Source organism: Tupaia chinensis, unplaced genomic scaffold, assembly GCF_000334495.1.
Source record: "Tupaia chinensis unplaced genomic scaffold, TupChi_1.0 Scaffold000355_1, whole genome shotgun sequence".
In the NCBI taxonomy this organism is placed as follows: domain Eukaryota; kingdom Metazoa; phylum Chordata; class Mammalia; order Scandentia; family Tupaiidae; genus Tupaia; species Tupaia belangeri.
In genome coordinates, this window is record NW_006159850.1 from 14,011,352 (window position 1) to 14,032,298 (window position 20,947).

Sequence of the window (20,947 nt, forward strand, 5' to 3'; positions counted from 1 at the left end):
GGACTGACGGCATGAGAGCTGCGAAGGAGTAGAATCAGGAGGACAGAGGGAAGGCAGAAAACTGAAGGATGACTTCCAGGTTCTGGTTTGGTTTATTAATGGTGGTGTTCAGTTAGGTGAAGAATCCAGAAAGTAGAACAGGTTTGAGAAGAAACTAGGTTGTTGGTGACCACATTGAATGCAGGGACTTCAAAAAATTCATGAAGTGGAACCAGCAGTTAGCGTAATGGCTATGTCGCTGGACTCCCACGTAGTCGACCGTGGTTCGTGTCCCGGACCCGGTGGCTTAAAACTCACACCGGGCGCGTGTGCGTGCGTGCCCAAGATCCCGAGAGGAGAATGGAGGAGAAGGGATTGCGGCGTGACCATCCCCCGGGGGGTGATTTCTCGCTTTCTATCTCTATGTCTCTCTCTGTCTGTCTGGCGAGCGCACGCGCCCTACAGTGAAAATCTCTCAAAAAAAAAAAAATTCACGAAGCAAAAGTAAAGTACATATTTATTTTGGTGCAAAAAAATTTAGAAAGACATGCATAATTTTTCATAATAGGCGTTTTCTATGAACTTTTGGAAGACTCTGAACTTTTTTTGTTTTTGATTTGCCAGGGGGTGTTTGTGCTCAGAGTGATGGGAGATTGGGCTGAGAGGGTGAAAGCACTCCCCAGTGGGTTGTGGTCATGCAGACCCCTTCTTCGTTTTTCCGTCCTCTGGGATTATGGGCTTGTACTCGCACATGCCCAGCATATTTTTCACTCCACTGGGACCGTTATTTAAAGTATATAGTCTGCCACAGTTGGTCCTCCCTCCTCAACTGCTGGGCCACAGGTCCCGCCTTAACCCCTTATGCTTTTAAAGAACATTTGGAACACCCACGTCCATTGGGCAATTGGATTATAGTTCTGAAGTTTAAAACTGAATTCTGGGCTTGGAGGTATAAATTCAGATGTATTATCACTTAATTGGACAGGAGATCACCCTTCATACTTGTTTAGCATGGACAGCAGGGAGAAAGAAACAATGGGATGTTTCTCACCTTGAGGTCCACTACCTTTATCAGGTTGTGTTGACAGAGAGATGGACTTGAAAGTAAAAAGTAACTCATGGTTATATCAAGTCATGCTAAGTTGTAACTTCTCTGACAGTTCCAGGAGGGTCAGATGGTCCAAGTGGAGTCCTGATCTGCTCTGAAAACTATATCACCTACAAAAACTTTGGTGACCAGCCAGACATCCGATGCCCAATTCCTAGGAGACGGGTAAGGTCTTTGTTTGCATTAAGAGAAGAGGTATTTGTGTTTGTTAAATGGATTTAATTTTCGTAATTACAGTTGTTGTCTCGGTTTATCTGTTACTAAGCTTTATTTTCTTTGTAAGCATTATTTCTAATAAAACTGGTGACATATTTCAGTAAAAGCAAAACAAATTCTTTGAGAAAGAGAATGAAAACTGTTAATTTCCACTTCAGAGGAACCTAAGGACAGTAATCAGTTTGGAATTCGTGAAAGTTTTTAGATAGGAGAAGCTATGCATATTTATTGGCAGTAGATTATCTTTTATTTTGTTTGCTCTTTTTCTCCCATTTCCACCAAAGTTTTATTTTGAAAAATTCCACCATATGGAAAATGTAAAAACAGCAGGACAATGCATTCCTGAATGCCCTTCACTTGGATTCACTGCTTATGTCTTTTCTTCCTCAAGATGTACTTAAGCACTTTTGTAGGCTAAATAATTTTTTTTTTAAGAGAGGTTTTCGCTATAGGGCGTGTGCGCTCGCCAGACAGAGAGAGACATAGAGACAGAAAGTGAGAAATCACCCCCCAGGGGGGATGGTCACGCCGCAATCCCTTCTCCTCCATTCTCCTCTTGGGATCTTGGGCACGCACACACACGCGCCTGGCGTGAGTTTTAAGCCACCGGGTCCAGGACGTGAACCGCGGTTGACTACATGGGAGTCCAGCGACATAGCCATTACGCTAACTGCTGGTTCCCTAGGCTAAATAATTTGAAAGTAAGTTGCAAGCATTTTGACACTACATTCCAGGTATTTAAGATGTGGCTCTTCAGAACCAAGGACATTTTCTTAGTAACCACACTGCTGATATCAGGACTTGGGATATTTAACATTTTGTGTAATAGTTATAGTTTGTATCCCTATTTCTCTCATGTTGAAAAATTTCTTCATAATTTGTCTTTAGTCTTTAATTCAGGACATTTCCGCTCACCTTTTTTGTTGTAGTCTTTTATGATACTGACATTGTTTGAGTCCTAGCTAATTTTTTGTAGTCTGTCCCACAGTCTGCTTCCTCATGATTATAACGGGGTTAAAGTTTTCGATAGGATTATTGCATAGATATTGATGGATATTTTCACTGCATCATACTAGGTACATTAAATAGTGATTTGTCTCATTGGTAATGCTAAATTGACCACTTTATTAAGGTGCTGTCTGCTCAGTCTTCATTGTAAAGGTACCTTCTTTTTGCAATTGGTGTGGAATCTGGTGGTGGTCTTTGAGACTTTTAAATTTCCTTTTCCCAGCATTTTTTTTAAATAATTATTTTATTTAACTTTATTTTAATTTGATCAGAGAGGGACAGAGTGAGACAGAGTAAGAGGGTAAGAGAGAGAAAGCAAGCCTCCAGGTCCAGGACCCAAACCATAGTCGGCCATGTGGGAGTCCAGCACCTTAACCACCACATCACCTGCTGGTCCCCTTTCCCCAACATCATTTTACTCAGTGATTTGCTATTGATCGTTTCCCTGAATCAGTTAACTGTGACCCTCCCTCTTCATCCCCAAATTAATTCACTTAAACATTAGTTTATACTTCCTGGTATTAAGCCTTAGTTGATCTAATATGTGATAACTAAGTAAGATACCACCAGTTTTAGAAAGCCTGAGAAGACGTTTGGGAAGTTAAATTCTTGGTGAGAGATGGGAAGTCACTCAGTTGAGCAGACATACATTAAGTACCTCAGTGTGCCAAGCACTGTACTTGTCTTTGAGGCAACAAAGAAGTATTTGAGGAGCTTGCTCATGAGAGAAATACAAAATGTTGAAAACATTAAAAATATTCAAAATCCTAATTAAAGATGTACCTTTTAGAAGCCAAAGAAGTTGATATATTGGAAAAGGCTGATGATGCATGGTTTGGATGTTAGTGCCATGGACGTGGACAGCCTGAAGTGATGACTTTACATTTCATGTCTCTTCTCTGATCATTTTTCTCTGAAGATATATTTTTCCTTACTGATCTGATCAGGCTATGATATTGTGGCACTCTTTATAGCAGACAGTTTTTAGGTTTTGTGTTTTAGTGTTATGGCTGGCAGGCAGGTGCAGTCGAAGCATATGCCTGTGGTCCTTGGGCAGCTGAGTGGTCCTTGTTTGTAAAGTGGTGAATTGTAGAAATAAGAAATAACTCAGTTCTAAGATGTTGATTATATATTTGACTCTGCTAGAATGACCTGGATGACCCTGAAAGAGGAATGATTTTTGTCTGTTCTGCCACTCATAAGACCAAGTCGATGTTCTTCTTTTTGGCCCAAACTGAGCAGGGAGATATCTTCAAGATTACTTTGGAGACAGATGAAGATATGGTAAGTAGGCATGGATGGAGGGGGAAAATTAAATTAAAAAAACCCAACTATTTGTTATGGTTCTAGTTTGTTTAAAAGCTTCCTTAGTTTAATCTTAATTTCAGTTTTTCTTTTCTTTTGAGAGGTTTTTGCCATAGAGTGTGTGTGTGCTTGCCAGAAAGAAAGAGACAGACAGGCAGTGAGAAATCACTCCCCGCCCCGGGGCGGGGATGGCCGTGCTGTAATGCCTTCTCCATTCTCATCTCAGGATCTTGAGCATGCACACACACATTGGTCCAGCGTGAGTCTCAGGATCTTGAGTGCACACACACATTGGTCCAGCGTGAGTTTGAGCCACCAGGTGTGGGACATGGGAGTCGAGTGACATAGCCATCACGCCAACTGCTGGTCCCATAATTTTTATTTATTTTATTTTTTTTGAGAGTTTTCGCTATAGGGCGCGTGCGCTCGCCAGACAGACAGAGAGACAGAAAGCGAGAAATCACCCCCCAGAGGGGATGGTCACGCTGCAATCCCTTCTCCTCCATTCTCCTCTCGGGATCTTGGGCACGCACACACATGCGACCGGCGTGAGTTTTAAGCCACCGGGTCCGGGACGCGAACCGTGGTCGACTATGTGGGAATCCAGCGACATAGCCATTACGCTAACTGCTGGTTCCCAGTCCATAATTTTTATTTTTAAAGCCAATTGTTTGTTTTAAAAACTGATTATTTGGAGGCCAGCAGGTAGCATGGTGGTTAAGGCACTGACTCTCATATGGCCCACCACAGAGTTTAAGCCCTGCACTTGGCAGCTTGAAAAACAAAATAGGCTCGTGTGCACGCGTGCCCAAAATCTTAAGAGGAAAATGATTGTGGTGTGGCCATTCCACTTTTGGGGAGGTGATTTCTCACTTTTTCGCTTTCTCTTTTGTACTTTATGGCAACATCTAGAAAGGGGAAAAAAAAAAGCTTGAGTATTTGTATATATAGTTATTACAGTTTTTCTCTGAGATGGACAGGCCAAGTAAAACTGACAAGTTAAATGGAAACTTAGAATGATTTAGAAAATGGTTGCCTTTGGGACCAATAGATGAATATAGGTTTTCTCTCTGGTTAATAAGACTTCTGATGCCTATATCTAATAGTAGGAGACTGGGTAATGCCACATCCAGTCATTATTTTCAAGTGATTAGTGGTCTGAATAAGAAGGGAAAGCTCAATCTCGCTTTCTCTCTAAGAAGAGAATCGTCTATTGAAAACTGCTGATACATGTAATCTCTTTTTTTCCTCCAGTGGAGAAGCTCTTTGAACCTACTGGGTGCTTTCTTAGATAGCTATTTATTTTATTTTTAATTTTTAAAAAAGGTTTATTTAACTTTATTTATTTATTTATTTTAATTTCGACCAGAGAGGGACAGAGTGAGAGAGAGAGAGAAAGTGAGAAAGCAAGCTTCCAGGTCTGTGACTTGAACTGCGGTCAGGTCAGCCCTGTGGGAGTCCAGGACCCTCAACCATTATGCCACTTGCTGGCCCCTGGATAGCTGTTGTGGTAGGATTATGCCATTTGCTGGCCCCTGGATAGCTGTTGTGGTAGGAAGTGGTAGTTTTATTTTATTTTTAAAATTGTTTTTATTGCTTTTTACAGATTTTTGTTATAGGGTGCATATGCTCATGAGAGAGAAAGTGAGAAATAACCCCTCAGGGCCACACTACACACCCTTTTTCTCCATTTTCCTCTCGGGATTTTGGACATGCACGCACACATGCCCAGTGAGTTTAAGCTACTGGGTCTGGGGCTCAAACCGTAGTCAACCATGTCAGAGTCCAGTGATGTAACCATTACACCATCTGTTGGTCCGGGTAGTTTTATTATTTTCTTTTTGTAAAGGTCAAGTTATTATTATTATTTTTTTAAGAGAGATTTTTGCTGTAGTGAGAATGCACTCACTGGAGAGACTGAGTGACAGAAAGCGAGAATCACCCCCTTCTCCTCCCCCCCTCCCCCGCCCTGCCCAGGGAGAATGGCCACACCCCAGGGCCTTCTCCTACCTTCCCCTCTTGGTAACTTGGGTGCGCACACATGTGCCCAGCATTAGTTTTAAGTCACCCGACCCTGGATTCAAACTACAGTCGACGATGAGTTCAGCAACATAACCATTATGCCTTCTGCTGGTCCCAGTAGTAATTATTTCTAGCTCTTATGGGCCAGGTAGTCTGTTTCAACTACGTAACTGCCATTATAGTATAGGAGATAGGGGAATGGATGGCCACAGCTGCCCTGTGACCTGTAGTTTGCTAACCTCTGGTTTAGATACTGAGGTTTCTTCTGCTCTCAGCTTATGCCGTCTTACCATAACAACACTGGGCTCTGCCTTCTGTGGCTCAGTAGCTTCACTTGGTTCTATATTGGACTCTCTTTTTCTTTTTAATCCAGGTTACTGAGATCCGGCTCAAGTATTTTGATACTGTGCCTGTTGCTGCTGCCATGTGTGTGCTTAAAACAGGTTTCCTGTTCGTAGCATCAGAATTTGGAAACCAGTGAGTAATGAGTAAACCTTTTGTTATTAGTTCACTCTGGTCACTATAAAAATGAGCAGGAGTGATGTGTATCTTTTCCCTTGTCTGACATGATTTTCAAGCCACCAGGCCCAGAACTTGAACTGCAGTTGCCCATGTGAGAATCATATGGCAACGTAACCACTAGGCCATCTGCTGACCCCAGAATATTGTCTTTTGTAAAGAAGTTGTGTCTTTCTTTTCTTTTTAAATTATCTTCCTTAACTTCAGTGGTTTCAGTCAGTACCTCTGGGTGTTTCTGAAAATATCCTTAGAAGTGTTCTCTCTCCTGAACTTTCTCCTAGATTTCTTTCACCGAACTACTTACCTGGTAGAGATGTTGGGCAAACCCTTCACTGCACAAATCTAAAGTGAACCCTGTAGATACTTGGGCCTGCCTGCTCGTTTCACCAGTCCTCCCAACTTCAGTATTGCTCTTATTAGATGCATTTTAGCAATTGAAGTATAAAATGGCACTTTTTTGGTCCTCCATCACTTTCAGTTCTACTTTTACTTCTATATTTCTTTGTTGTGTTAATCTGAATTAATTCATAAGTTTTCTTACTTCACTTCCTTGCCTTCCCTGCAGAACTCTCCCTTTGTGGTCATCTCACCAAGCAGACAAAAATGAAATTATTTTCCCTGTCCCTATGATGTAATCTTTAGTGGCTTTTTGTTGCCAAATGGAAGAAATCCAAACTCCAGCCTTGAATTTAAGACCGATATCTAAGCTCCAAATAGCTCTAGCATTGTGTTGGTTTTAAACATGATCTCTGGGAAGTGTATTGTAGTTAAAAAGTTTCTCTCTCTTTTCAGTTACTTATACCAAATTGCACATCTTGGAGATGATGATGAAGAACCCGAATTTTCATCTGCCATGCCCCTGGAAGAGGGAGACACCTTCTTCTTCCAGCCAAGACCACTCAAAAACCTTGTGCTGGTGGATGAGTTGGATAGTCTCTCTCCAATCCTGTTTTGCCAGGTGAGGGCCTTTCCAGGCACCGTCACAGTGAACAGTGCCCATCAGCTGCTTTTCACGGAAAGGCTGATATTTTCCCCTAGTTAAATTAAGGTCTGATCGGAAACAGATTTGTTAGTATGTCTGTGAAATTGCCTGAGCACAAAGGTAGAGCAGTTAGAGGGACAAATTTGGGAACTAAAAACATAATAAAATCTTTGCACTTTCTAATTTTTTTTTTTCCTGGAGAGGTTTTTGCTACAGGGCACGTGTGCTCGCCAGACAGACAGAGAGAGACAGAAAACAAGAAGTCACCCCCCACGGGGATGGCCACGCCGCAATCCCTTCTCCTCCATTCTCCTCTTGGGATCTTGGGCACGCACGCACACGCGTCCAGCGTGAGTTTTAAGCCACTGGGTCCTGGACTCGAACCACGGTCGACTACATGGCAGTGCAGCAACATAGCCATTATGCTAACTGCTGGCCCCTGCACTTTTTCATTGGTAAAATTCGTATTTAATGTAAAAATTCAGACCTATGAAAGGTGAAAAATAAAAATCCTCCCCTGAGTCTTCTCAGCCTTGAGCTCCTCTGAGGCTGTTGCTGATAACAACTTCTTGTGATTGCTTCCAGTCATTTTCTCTGCACCTACGATTACACACTTGCGTGCATTGTATCTTTTTTCTTTTGAAAGTGAATGAGTTCATATACTAAGAGTATTCTGAACTTGATCTTTTATCAATCGATAATATGTATTGCACTGTTTTTCGTGTTTAGCACAGTTTGTCTTTAAAATAACTTCAGAGACACTGGGATCAGTCAGTAACAGGATGTTTTTAATCTCATCCTCAAGGAGGAACCTGAAATGGCCCAGGGTGGAGATTATGTCTCCCACTACTAGCCCTCTATTTGAGCAGCTAGAAATTTTACCATGTCCTTGCATCCGGAATTACTGGGGTTTGAGTGACTATTAGGGGTCACTCTGTCTAGGTAATCACAGTTTGGGTGTGAGAGAGAGGCTTGCTTACTGTGTAGTGGGGACAGCCCAGCATTCTTGTACTCGTCTTGGTATATTAAGCAGTATGAAATTAACTACTTATGTTCTTGTTGAAAAACAGTCTTGTTGGTAAAAACATAAGTAATTTCTAATTTGAATGTTAGTGATTCTTTTCCCCTTTTATTGGAACTTGGAGAAATGATATAAGTGGCTTATAGGCTTAAAATGAATAGTTAAGATATCTGTAGCAGGGCTTCTTAACATTTTTTGTACCACGGATCTCTATTGGGCTGAGGCATCTGGATCCCCTCTCTGAGTAGTAGTTTTTCATGCATGTAATGATATGCAGAACTGAGGTGACCAAGACAGCAGAGCATTTCATTAAAGTTGTAAAGAAGTAATATGTGCTTTTTCATTAAGGCTGTACAAAGATCCAAGATGATTTTTTTTTAAAGGAAATTCCTTTATTATATTTTATTTTAATAGATTTCTGCATTAGGACACCCATGCACTCACCAGAGACAGAGAGGGAAAGTGAGAAATCCTCCCCTGGGGGGGGTGGTCATATCACAGTCTCTTCTCCATTCCCCTCTTAGGATTTTGGGCATGCACAAACTGCTGGGTCCAGGACTCAAACCATGGAGTCTGCCATGTGGGATCTAGTGTCTTTACCACATGCCATCTACTGGCCCCACAAGATGTGTTCAAAATACTTGAGTTAGTGTTTATTTTTAAGAGCATGTGAAGGCTGTCTATACTCAGAACCCACATGTTCATCTATGGTCTAGTAGTCCATACTGTGCTACAAAAAGTTGAGGATTTCTTTTTTAGAGCACGTGTGCTCACCAGGGAATGAGATAGAGACAGTGAGAGGGAAAGTGAGAAATCACCCTATGCGGGATGGCAATGCTGCAATCCCTTCTCCTTTCTCCTCTCTGGATCTTGGGCATACATGAACATTTGCCTGGTATGATTTTCAAGTCATTGGGTCCAGGACTTGAACCAGGGTTGGCCATGTGGGAGTCCAGCCATGTAACTGCTATCCATTGGCTGGCCCTGAAGATTTTCATTTTAACTGTCTGGTTTAGTAAGACTTCAGTACAGATAATTCTTTTCACATATTGATCATCAAATAAGAAAGCAGTCAAATACCTGAGATACCAATATAAAAATGTATGGTTCCCCATTCAGTGGCTCAGTGACCAGGTGCAGAGTTACCCCAAAACCAATCAGCTTCATTATAGGAGCATCTGCAGGTAGTGTGGCTGTGATTATAGACAGTCTAACAGCAGGTCTAGTGTAACTTTATGTAGTGATGAGAATAAATGATGATTGGGGGTATCTACTGTGATATGAATAAATAGGGGTTTTATTGGTGAGAAATTTTTAGGTACGGATAAGGTTGTGATTGAAGGGGAATGCTGAATATGAGTTGGAAGTTTTCTAGGACTTTGTTTCATTAAATGTAAAAGTTTCTTTGTTAACTTACAAACCGATTGAAGACTTTTGTAGTGGGAAAACCTGCTTCAAACTGATTTACTTTTGGTGATATATAGGGGCTTTTTCTCTTTCTATGTCAGGGCCAGTAGGCCATTTATAAACTTAAAAACCAAGAAGTTTGTATCCTGAGAATTAGGGTTGGGTCTGAAAACTTAGCAGACCAAACATTTTTTTTTCTCCTAACCTTTTCTCTATGCAGATAGCTGATCTAGCCAATGAAGACACCCCACAGCTATATGTGGCCTGTGGTAGGGGACCTCGATCATCTCTAAGAGTCCTAAGGCATGGACTTGAGGTAAGATTGTAATTTCTGGGTAAGCTATAGGGTTTGGAGAGAAGCATTGACAAAGCAGTTTATGGGTTTACTTTGAACAGGCCAAAGGTGATTTTTTTTTTTTTTTCATGAAAATGTATTTTTTTCTGTTTTCCTAAAGTTTAAAGAATTTAGGATTCTGGTTCTGTGCTTTGTTAGCATGTTAATTCCAGGCTCACTAGCCATAACATGGAGGCTAGGAAATCTACATGGGACATTTTAATTTTACTCTTATTTCCTTTTAGTCTTATTAGTTTTTTTTTGTTTGTGTTCTTAATTTTATTTGCCAGAGGGCATGTGTGCTTGACGGGGAAGGGGGGTGAGTACCTTCAATGGGGCGTGGTCATGCCACAGTCCTTTGTCTTCTATTTCTCTGTCCTGTCTGGATCTTGGTCAGGCATGCACATGCCCCGAGCCTGTTTTCTAAGCTGCCAGGGCCAGAACTTAAACTGCATAGTCAGCCATGTATCTGGGTTATGCTCCTTTAACCATTTGGCCACAGGGCCAGCCCTAGTCTTAGTCTTAATACAGAATTTTTAGATAGTTATATTAATTATGCTAATATTATGTATTTATGTTCTTCTTGCAAAACTTCTTACCCTTTTTGTTTTAGATTTTGCTATAGGGTGTGTGCCCTCACCAAAGAAGGAGATCATCCAGGTGGGGGGCAGGGACTGGCCACTCTACAGTTCCTTCTCCGGTCTAGTTTTGGGATTTTGGGCTTTCATGCACAGGCAAAGGTGTGATTTTCAAGCTGCCAGATCTGGAACTCAAACCACATAGTTGGTCATGTGGGATCTAGCACCTTAACCTCTGAGACACTCGCTGCTGGCCCTGTTTGCTGTTAGTAGCACTGTTTTTTAACGTTCTATAATATTTCTCTCAAGTGGATGGATCAGAATTATTTAATCTTTTTGTTAATTTGGACACTGAAAATTATCCTCTCAAATTTCACATCCTCTTTTCATCATGGTTCTAGTGTTGATGCCTTCTAGAAGAGACCTTGGATTTCATTTGTTAGAGTAAAATAAAGCTTCTTGGGCCAGCGGGTGGCATAATGGTTAAAATGCCAAACTCTCACATGGCTGATCACAGTTCCATGTTTTCTCACACCGTTTCCCCATTCTCATCTCTTTCTGTTGAGTGCATGTGCTATATAACAAATAAAAACAATAATAAATAAAATTATTCTTTAAAAAAGAAAGTTTTGGGACCAGCAGTTGGCGTAATGGCTATGTCGCTGGACTCCCATGTAGTTGACCATGGTTCGAGTCCTGGCCCCGGTGGCTTAAAATCACACTGGACACATGTGTGTGTGTGCCCAAGATCCCGAGAGGAGAATGCAGGAGAAGGGATTGTGGCGTGGCCATCCTCCCAGGGAGTGATTTCTCGCTTTCTGTCTCTGTCTCTGTCTTTCTGGCGAGCACACGTGCCCTATAGCAAAACCTCTCTTTAAAAAAAGGAAAAAAAAAAGAGTTTCTCGTGACAATTTATTTTCATAGTTTGGGGTTGGCAAACTGCAGATTCAAGAGACCTACTGTTTTTGTCCGTTTTTATTGGAATACAGCCAAGAAAACCCTGGTTTTGAATTCTGGTTCTACCACTTACTAGTTTTACTGAGCTTCTGTAAAATTGGGTTAATAATGGTTCCTGCCTTAAAAAATTGCTGTGTGAGTTAGAGGATGCATATGAAGCACTTGGCTTAACAATTGGCATGTAGTACATATGTAAATGTTGGCTGTTAATCCTTTTTCGGGAAGTTTGAAAATATTTTTTTCTACCAAAACATTCATCAGTTTGCCAAGTTTTCAATAGTCTGGGCACAGTTTGGACCCATAATTTGATTAAGTTATTTCTCATTGAATATCAGCATCTGAGGAAAGCTAGCGTTTTTCCCAAAATTGCATATATTCACTAACAGGAAATACTATATATAGTATAAGAAATAAAAATTCATTTAAAAATCAGTGTTTTTTAAGTTCCTGGTACCCCCACTTGATTTATTAAGAAGTCCCTATTATATTTTTTTTATTGCTTCGTTCTTACACGTTGATTTGTTTTTCCTTGTTCGTTGACTAGGTTATGATTTTGGCTTGAGCACAGTGATTGTCAATTTTATATTTGATATGGAATATAATAGAACTTGACACTTAAATTTTATTGATGTTGAAAGTTTTTGGAGAGGCATTTGCTACAGGGCACTTGCGCTCGCCAGAAAGAGAGAGCCCGAGAGACAGAAAGCAAGAAATCACCCCTTAGAGGGGTTGGCCACGCCATAATCCCTTCTCTCGGAATCTTAGACATGCACTCTAGTGCCCAGTGTGAGTTTAAGCCACCGGGTCTGGGACTGAAACCACGGTCAGCTACATGAGAGTCCAGCGACATAGCCATTACGCCAACTCCTGGTCCCCCCTCTATAGATAATTTTTTTTTGGGGGGGGGAGAGGTTTTTTTGCTATAGGGCGCGTGTGCTCACCAGACAGACAGAGAGAAACAAACAGAAAGCGAGAAATCACCCCCCCAGGGGGTTTGGGCACGCACGCACACGCACCCAGCGTGAGTTTTAAGCCACCGGGTCTGGGACGCGAACCGCGGTCGACCACGTGGGAGTCCAGCGACATAGCCATTACGCTAACTGCTGGTTCCCTCCCCTCTATATTATTTTGAGTTTATTTTAGATATTGCTTTTAAGAACTGAGAAGACATTTAGAGGACTATTTATTTGTGTATATATTTTTAAAATTAGCTCCAGGGCACATGTGCTCACTGGGGAGGGGAAGAGAGAGAAAAGGAAGGAGAAAGCGCCCCCAGGGAGGATGGCCACACCACAGTCCCTTCTTTATTTCCCTCTTGGGATTTTGGGCACTACATATCCCTCCGTATGGGTTTTTCTTTCTCTTTTTTTCTTTTTCTGCTATAGGGCGTGTGCGCTTGCCAGGGGGAAAAAGAGAAAGTGGGAAATAACATATACACCCCTGTTCCGGGGTAGGGGGGTGGCAATGCCAAAGCCATTCTCTTGAGATTTGGGGCATGCACACATGCGTACCCACATACCCAGAGTGTTTTCAAGTCTTTGGGTCTGGAGCTCAAACCGTGAAGTTAGCCATGTAGAAATCTGGTACCTAAACCTCCATGCCACCTAGTACTCTCCTGCTCACATGTTTTTTAAGCCACCAGGTCCAAGGTTTGAGCCATGAAGTAGGCCATATAGTAGGCCATGCAGCTGCCTTAACCACCATGCCACCTGGTTGACCCTAGAGAATCATTAGCGCTGACACAGGAATATAAAAAGGTATTGGGTTATTGGGAAAGGCATGATGCATTTTTGCATAGAAAAACAGAAAAATACATCATGACTTCCCTGACAACCTAATAGCGGGTAAGATGAAAGTGTTAGTGCCCTGAGAGGTGATGACTGAGTCCTGTGAGCATGTACAGAAGGGGATGATAACTGCCAGCCAAAGAGATAGGGAATATTTTTTCCTAAAGGATGTGGCATTTGAATTGGCCCATGAAAAAAAAAGGGATTTGTTCTTAAATGAGCTAGAGAAAGAAATGGGATGCTAACTTAGATGATCTGCGTCGTTCCCAGTGGTACCACCCTTTCTGAGAGAATGTAGACATGTAGCCAAAGGATGTGTATGGTTTGGGCTGCTGCAGCTGTATGCTCTCACCCATTTCAGGGCTTTTGCTGAAGACTGTCAGGGCAACTGCCAGTTCTCCGACCTTTTTGGTTCTTAGGTTCTCTTTTCACAGGAAGATTCCATCCTTTTATTCCAGCGCAGTGTGAGCATTGCTTTTGGGACTTTATTGTCTAGTACTGGTGTAAGCAAGCAGCTGAGTTCCATGCTCATTGGGTCTGTGGCTTTCCTCCTCTTGTCAGGTGTCAGAAATGGCTGTTTCTGAGCTGCCCGGTAACCCCAATGCTGTCTGGACGGTGCGTCGGCACATTGAAGGTAAGCAGCCTCTTCCCAACAGTCAGAATGAGGGCTTGGGTACCATTGATAGAATGCTGAGGAGGCTGAAACTGTAATGATAATCACTTCATCTAACACCACAAACCAGGAACTTTCTGTCCTGACCCTTGTATTTTTCCTATCAGGATGTCTTCACTTTATACTGCTTTTTGTGCAGGTGGGGAGGAGGGTGTAGGGAGGCTGTTAATATTATAGCACGGAAGCATCTCAGGGTCACGGAGCTGTCTTGTGTGGTGTTCTCTGACTTTATATTCATGGAGGCCCTGGTTCCGTCTGTGTAAGTGGTATGGTGTGAAGGAAGGTTGTTGATGCTTTTTCATTTTTCTTCAGTTATGTTCTTGTGCTAAAACCACAGTGAAATTCAAGGTGGCCATTTGGGAATGACAAGATTTGGTAAATTAGTCCTGCTTTTGTTAAGGAAAGCAGAGATTGGTTGATTGGATTCAGAATGGAGTTTTTGGAAAAGAAGGGTGGAGAAAAAGAGGGAATCTGAATTCTTAGATAAAAAGTGGTCATGCCATTCTCAAATGTTAAAAGTAATTTGAAAATGCGTAGCTGTGTAATAGCAGGGAAGTCTTGTGACGGGGGAATTTCAGTCCCAAAGAGTAAAACTTGGCTCTCATCCCTTTGATTCACTGTGGGGCTGTAGGTCATTTTGGGTCATTTTGTTCCTAGACCTCATTTTCTCTCATTCCCTCAAGAATATGGGCCTGGTGAGTAAGATCTTCCTGGTCAGTGTACAAAAGCCTTTTTAAGAAAACAACTGTAGTTATGCCTGATACTTAGATGTTCTGGTTGTATGCAGCAAATTTAAGAGAGTTGGGAAAATGTGTAGGAGGAAAAATCTTTTTTTTTTGGTTAGTACTGTACACCTTTTAGCCAATTTGTTTTTATTATGGGCTTTGGAATCAAATTTGAGTTGAGTAGAAAGGGGTAAAAAGTGAATAGGAGAGTGGTAGACTTGCTTTAGCTGAGAATACACTGTTGATTTTTAAAGACTTCCAGTGTGTGATCTTTCTCAAGCTGGTTAGTGTTGAGGCTCACCTTTGGTTTGGTGTCTGGTTCGTATTACGGCTCTTAAGACTGTTACCCAGATTGATCGAGGAAGAGGCTTTGAGATAACTAGTGTGCTCTTCTTTTTTCTTTTTACTTTTAAAATCAGCTTCTTATTTTAAAATAGATTTAGGCTTACCGAGAAGTTTCTCCTCAGTTTTATGAACATGGAAAGTCATAGGGGTTGACTCTCTTAAAGTAGCATATCAGGTAATAGGGCCAGAAAACCTTGTCTCCAGAATCTTAATCCAATGCCCAGCTTGACTGACTGCACTGAGAGTCTGGGTCTTGCTGGTTTTTCTCATGATAAGTTCTGTACTGCAGTTGCGTACCCATCACATAGTCAGTAATGGACGTAAATCCCACCCTCAGCAGTCAGACTAATAGACACAACTTGTGTGTTCTGCTATGAAGAAAGGCATAAGCATGTTGCCAAGAGAGGTTAGAAGGGAAGGAATGTTCTTATGTCTGAGGATTGGGGATGGCTCTTTGGAGAGACATGTTTGCTAAGTTAATGATCGGTATGTTACTTGATGGAACTTGTGGCTCAAATTTTCTCTGTTATATAGTAAAGTCTAGGAAAGGTCTACATCCTGGTAAGTTTTACTCTTTAGATACTGTAATTCTGACACTTACCCACAAAAACAGGTCAGGTTCTCTTTGTTCCCAAGCTCGCTGAGCGAACACTCTGTCCACACGTGCTGTAGTCTTCCCGGCAAATACTAACCTTGGCTGGTACTTGGTGATGCACACTACCAATACCAAGCCTTTTCTTCTCTTCCACAGGTGGCTGGTGAAGGTGCTGACCTACACAGGTGTGTACCTACCACTAGGGTCTACCGTGGGGTCTTGTATCTAGTTACCCAGGGAGAGGGACCTGCCCAGAATTTTGAGGCTGCCCTGATGGCGTCTCTCAGAGGGTAATTTGCAGTTGGATGTCAACGTCCATTACAGAGATGCACATTCATCCACCAGAGTGTCCAGTGACCCGAGGCAGGAGTCGGCTTCTTTGTTTCTTCCACAGAATTTGGAAAATATGACTAACTTATCTTTCACCAGGCCAAGAGAGCCTGTAGCTGGAACGCTTTAGTTTCCTACCCTTTCTTGAGGTTAACATGTTCAGGCAAGCTGAACGAAAGATCAGACCTGAAGAAAGCTTTTGGTATCTAGGACCGTGCTAAGGCGTATAGCACCAGGCACTCTGAATATGAAGTGAGATACTGGAGGCTTCAGTCATCTGGGTTTAAAATCATTCACTTTGCCCCTTGGACTGAGCTACTTTGTCGAACCTGAGATCCTAAGGCAAGGGATGGAGAAGAGTAAAACATTCCTTCCCTGAGGGCTTCAGCAGTGCTTCAGCACTCAAGTCTTATACCCTCAGAATATTCACTGAGCTATGAACTGAGGCTCTTTCATGTGGGATTTAAAAGCTCTACAAAAAGCACCATGAGTATTTATCACTCCTAGTCATTTACTTTGGTTGCAGCTTGGGTTTGCTCTGAACTTGTAGCCTCCATGGGATGTTAAGAGTAATCTTTTCTTAGCTACAGAATGGAAGGGGTAGAAGATAAAGTGTGCTTGGTGTTCACTGAGTAATGGGTATTTAGAGGAAATCTGTGGAGGGAAACAGCTCGAGATTCCAGTCATTGCTTTCCTGCTTGTTGAATTATCTAGCAAAAGTATGACCTTATTAAACCCCACTGGCCATCTCTTCTATATCTGAGCAGTCTGGACCTTGGTCACAGGGACCATGGTCACAGGGAAGATCAGGACCCAGGCACCCCTTCCTCCCCTCCCTCATTCTGTTGCATAAAAGCTCAAAGTTGTATGGTCCCTCCTCTCTCTGAAAGCCCCCCTTTTTTCCTTGGCTTAAGAGACTAGAAATCCTGGCCACCTAGAGCCCTTTGTTTGGCTCCCAGTTTTTAAGGTATTAGGTTTCAGTAATGAGAATATGGAAAATGATAAGAGTATTCATATAATGTTATTATTAAGCAATTTCTGTTTTTGTGCACCAGAAATTTCCAGTTCAAAACAGCTTAAGTCAAAGTTTAAGTCTGGTGTCATGTGGAGATGGATTTTAGTTTTGTTATAAACTATTAAGACATCCATATCGGGCCAGCAGGTGGCATGGTGGTTAAGCAGCTGGATCCCGGGAACCAGCAGTTAGCATAATGGCTATGTCGCTGGACTCCCACATAGTCGACCGCGGTTCGTGTCCTGGACCCGGTGACTTAAAACTCACGCCGGGCGTGTGTGCGTGTGTGCCCAAGATCCCGAGAGGAGAATGGAGGAGAAGGGATTGCGGCGTGACAATCCCCCCAGGGAGTGATTTCTCGCTTTCTGTCTCTATGTCTCTCTCTCTCTGGCAAGCGCACACGCCCTATAGCGAAAACCTCTCCAAAAATAAAAAAAGGTGCTGGATCCCACGTGGCCAACTTTGTGATTTGAGTCCCAGACCTGGTGTCTTAAAAACACACTAGATGTGTGTGCTTGTGTGCTCAAAATCCTGCGAGGAGAATGGAGAAGTGATTGCATTGTGGCCATTCTCCCTAGGGGGGTGATTTTTCTTTTCACACTGTCTCTCTGTTTCTCTGGCAAGCACACTGGCAAAAAAAAAAAAAATCTAAAGAAAGAAAAAGACATTCATTTTAGGGACAACCATGTCCTTAATTCATGATAATAAATAGTGCTTACAGAGTGGTTTTGTAAGATGTCTAAAGTGTTTGATAAATGTTAAGTTATTATAAAATAATTAAAAGGCGTGTATCTTTTTGTCCAGTGTTACTCTTCATGATTTGGGAATTGAACCCTTACTTAGAGGGTTCCTGGCCTAGCTGTTAGAGCATACCTGTTGTGTAAGGTCTTGGGATCTTTGCTTTCTGCTACCCCACTTCACTTGTGTTATTGCTTAAAACAGAAGCTTCTCGACTTACTATGTGTGAAGCACTGTCCTAAATTGTATCTCTTTCTGTTTTTAAGTGCTGATTACAACCCACCAAGTTAATTTCGTATCCTAATAGATCAGAGCACTGCCATAGGCTCCACCCTTGTGAATTCTTCCCATGACCCCTCCATCCCTAAAACTGATTGTGTGAACTGATCTAGTAGGTTTAGTTCAGCTAAACCTCATTTGGAGCGATCAGAATAAAAAATGTGTCCTGGACGTGAGTTGGCTTAGCAGCCCTGTGGCATTGGGCTCTGACAAAGACTCAGGTCCACAGGATCCTATGACTCTTTTGCCAGGAGCCAGGCAGCCATTCCAGTTTAGTACCTTGTCTTGTTGTTGTGTTCCTTGTCTACCTGATTTCTGGGGTGGGGGACATAAAAGCAGGTGGTCATATAAAAATGCAAATGTAAAATAGGAAAAATCAACTCTCTTTAAAAAGTGCCTTTATTCACATTTATCAAACTTTATGCCAAACATTGGGCTGGATGTGGAGGGCACACACGGAAGTGGATTTCTGTTGTAGAGCTGTGGGAAACACATGGCCTTTTAACTGTGGGACCTGCAGGAGAAACTTGGGGTTCTCTGTATATTATGGGTCCCGTGGCCTTGAGAAACTCATTAGTGTTTGTTTATCCAACTACATCTCATTATGAAAAGCAAATCCTGATAGGATTGCTCATTACCACTGGATTGTTGTATATTTAATTAAAAAACCGGAGAGGTCAGGGATCGACTATATAAACACTCCTACCCACACTCACGCCGCCCCACTTCCTGGTTATCTGGTATTTGTTCATCCCTCCCATTGGGACCAGGATTCTTGGTTTTCAACCCTAAAATGATTTGGTCTCACGAAGGCTTAAGTAGTCTCAGTTTTGCTCATTAGAACTTATGTTCCTGCATAAGCTTCTTTTGGGAGAAGTCAGAGATCTTTCCTGGTATAAGGAGTAGTCTCTGTTAAGAATGGGTTGTGGGGAATAGCAGGTGGCCTGGTGGTTAAGGCACTGGACACTCCTACATAGTTGACCATGGTTTGAGTCCTGGACCTGGTGGCTTGCTTTCTCACTTTCTCTCTCTCTCTCTCTGCCTTTGTGTCTCTCTCTCTCTGTGTCTCTTTCTCTGGTCAAATTTAAAAAAAATAGTAAATGAATAATTAAATAAGATAATTAAAAAAAAAAAAGAATGGGTTGTGAAGGGGCCTGCAGGTGATGTGGTGGTTAAGGTGCTGGACTCCCACATGGTTAACCACGGTATGAGTCCTAGACCTCGTGGCATGCTTTTTCACCTTCCTTCTCTCTCTTTCTGGTCAAATTAAACAATAATAATTATAATAAATAAAATTAACCTTTTAAAATAAAAAAGAATGGGTTATGATTGCCAACTGGTCCAAATAAATGAGTTGTACATATAGATAAGTGTTCAAAATTTCTTCATGCCTCTGATTTCCTTCCCATGTCCCGTGTTGCTTCTCCAACAAATGTCTCCAAATAGTAGAACTCAGAGGTGTTAGAGCTCAGTGTTCGTAGGCACTTGAGCCAAAGTACATCATTAGGCTGTTGTGACCCTTGGTTATCGTTTGGATCATCTGGTGCCCCTTGTGTGTGCATGTGTGCGCACGTGTGTGTGATGACTACAGAAGTGCCTTGGAAGGCTTCTCACGACAGAGCTCTCAGTGTCTTGCTTGACTTTGGAATTGCAGTGAGTCCTTGGCTAACCAACTCCTTTCTTGCCTTTTGCAGATGAGTTTGATGCTTATATCATCGTGTCTTTCGTAAATGCCACCCTCGTGTTGTCCATTGGAGAGACTGTGGAAGAAGTGACTGACTCTGGGTTCCTGGGCACCACCCCGACCTTGTCCTGCTCCTTATTGGGAGATGATGCCTTGGTGCAGGTAAGGCTTTCAGGGCTCACTCACCTGCTCAGTTTGCTTTATTCTTCCCTTGCCTTCATGCTGGTGTCGGCTGCTGTGCTTGCGTGTCTCCACCACCACCACCAGAAAGCGTTAGGGAGGGGACATACTATTTTGTCAGCATAAAGAATTGCACCAAGAATTAGGTCTTTGGAGTTTCATAACTTGGCTGCTTACTTGAAAAATAACAGCCTCTCTCTCTGCCATTTCTCCTATTACTGAACCACATCACCACTGCTTTCTTTTTTTTTTTTTTTGAGAGATTTTTGCTATAGGGTACGTGCGCTCGCCAAAAAGACAGAGAAAGAAAGCAAAAAATCACCTCCCAGGGCGCATGGCCATGCCGCAATCCCTTCTTCTCCAGTCTCCTCGTGGGATCTTGGGCACACACACACATGTGCCCGTTGTGAGCTTAAGCCACCGGGTCCGGGACTCAAACCGCAGTTAACTACGTGAATTTCCAGCAACTTAGCCATTTTGCCACCTGCTGGTCCCTCTTTCATCTTTTTTTTTTTTTTTTTTTTTTGTCCCTCTTTCATCTTTATTAATGGCTTTTGTAAGTATTTCGTTAGTGAACTTCAAACTTCTTTGAAGTGGGTATCTTTTTTGGGGCGGGGGTTGCTACGGGGTGTGTGCGCTCACCAGAGAGATAGAAAGCGAGAAATCACCCCCCAGGGAGATGGCCACGCTGCAATCCCTTCTCCTCCATTCTCCTCTCGGGACCTTGGGCACACACGCACATGCACCTGGGGTGAGTTTTAAGCCACTAGGTCCAGGACTCGAACCATGGTTGGCTACATGGGAGTTCAGCGACATAGCCATTACACTAACTGCTGGTCCCATGAAGTGGGTATCTTAACATGAACTTTTTCTAAGTTGACCTTACCTAGGGCCAAGTGATGCTTTTTGAGTGACCCAACTGATGCCTCAAATACAGTCTGGATCTGACAGGGATGACAGATGTGATTGCTATAAGGGTACATGTGCTTGTTGGAGAGACAGAAAGAGAGAAAGCGAGAAATCACCTCCCAGGGTGGAATGGCCATGCCACAAACTCTTCTCTCTTCTCCTCTTGGGGTCTTGGGCACGCATACACACGTGCCTGGTGACAGATAGGATTGATGTGAGGTTCTTCCTGAGTGTTGAGTCAAATCATAAAG

At 42.5% G+C, this 20,947-nt stretch overlaps 1 protein-coding gene and 1 non-coding gene across 3 annotated transcripts in view; both read left to right on the forward strand.

The window, feature by feature from the left end:
• SF3B3 (splicing factor 3b subunit 3) overlaps window positions 1-20,947 on the forward strand; it is a 55,900-nt gene that overhangs the window by 12,055 nt on the left and 22,898 nt on the right. For both annotated transcript variants that reach the window (XM_006152655.3, XM_014589405.2), the window contains exons 6-12: window positions 1,140-1,252; window positions 3,458-3,595; window positions 6,012-6,115; window positions 6,950-7,115; window positions 9,788-9,883; window positions 13,785-13,857; window positions 19,618-19,769. In XM_006152655.3, coding sequence (XP_006152717.1) covers window positions 1,140-1,252; window positions 3,458-3,595; window positions 6,012-6,115; window positions 6,950-7,115; window positions 9,788-9,883; window positions 13,785-13,857; window positions 19,618-19,769 — 842 coding nt within the window. The remainder of the gene's footprint in view (window positions 1-1,139; window positions 1,253-3,457; window positions 3,596-6,011; window positions 6,116-6,949; window positions 7,116-9,787; window positions 9,884-13,784; window positions 13,858-19,617; window positions 19,770-20,947) is intronic.
• LOC114008576 (small nucleolar RNA SNORD111) lies at window positions 3,173-3,262 on the forward strand. The gene has a single exon (XR_003550097.1). It is a non-coding gene; the product is annotated as a small nucleolar RNA SNORD111 (small nucleolar RNA).